The sequence below is a fragment of the Anopheles bellator genome, unplaced genomic scaffold (assembly GCF_943735745.2).
Source record: "Anopheles bellator unplaced genomic scaffold, idAnoBellAS_SP24_06.2 scaffold01657_ctg1, whole genome shotgun sequence".
In the NCBI taxonomy this organism is placed as follows: domain Eukaryota; kingdom Metazoa; phylum Arthropoda; class Insecta; order Diptera; family Culicidae; genus Anopheles; species Anopheles bellator.
In genome coordinates, this window is record NW_026685779.1 from 1,210 (window position 1) to 2,221 (window position 1,012).

Consider the following 1,012-nt stretch of genomic DNA (forward strand, 5'->3'; position numbering starts at 1 on the left):
TTGCGAAACGACTACGTCCCACGATGTCTCGCTTTGAACCGTATGAAGCTATCAGGTTTATCGAGGATATTAACTTCAACTCTTTACCATTTTGGGAGACGTTGGGACGTAGCTATGCAGCACAAAATGTTTTAATTTCAAGCATTTTGTAGTTGGTACAACAAGATCATTTTAATATCCTTAATCATTCTGAAGAGTTTGCGTGACTTCAGTGATTATTTTAAGTTTCGTGGAAGATTGTAATTCTGATTTTCTTTACTGCTCGAGGGTTGGAAAACCTCGGTCAAGAAGGTCATGTGAATTAAAGACACGTGTTTGATCAAATCAAACTTAAATTCATGAAGCCGTTAACCGCACATTCTGTAATTGAGAGATCAAAAATCACCAAAATAATCTGAGACATTTTGGACACATTTAGCAATCCAAAACCTGATCAACGTATGAATTCGAACTATGTTATCAAAGATATTGGACCAATCGAAAATGTTCGTATTATTTTTGAAGCAGAATTTTAAAAATGTTTTATTTTCGTACTTTGGCACCGGCAAAGCCAGTTTTATTTTTTCAAATATAATTTGAATTCTTCGATAGTTTAGTGATATGAAGAGTAAACTGGGGCAGCATAGGATAGGGCCGGGCTGGCGACGTAGCTCTTGGTGGCCAGGGGAGCAGAGTAAGCCAGATGAGCTGGGGCGGCGTAGGACAGAGCCGGGCTGGCGACGTAGCTCTCGGTGGCCAAAGGAGCAGCGTACGAGATGGTCTTGGCAACCGGAGCGGCGTAGGCGAGGGCTGGCTGAGCGATGACCTTGGTGGCTACCGGGGCAGCAGCGACGACCTTGGCGGCCAAGGGCTCACGGTGGACGACAGCGTTGAATCCGTTGTGCGGATCGGCGGTGTAATCGACGGTACGCTTGAAGCCATCGGCATCGACGAGGGAGTACGATCCCTGGACAACATCTCCACTGCGCGACTCATGCTGGGACTTGGAGTCTCCGGTCAGAGCATCCGAGAT

General features: G+C 45.8%; 1 protein-coding gene across 1 annotated transcript; it reads right to left on the minus strand.

Moving 5' to 3' along the window:
- Positions 1–592: 592 nt before the first annotated feature.
- LOC131214628 (cuticle protein-like) lies at positions 593–1,009 on the minus strand (the record flags this gene model as incomplete). Its single annotated transcript, XM_058208969.1, has 1 exon — positions 593–1,009. A coding segment is annotated over one exon (417 nt), but the record flags the coding sequence as incomplete, so codon positions are not given.
- Between the last annotated feature and the right edge of the window lie 3 nt (positions 1,010–1,012).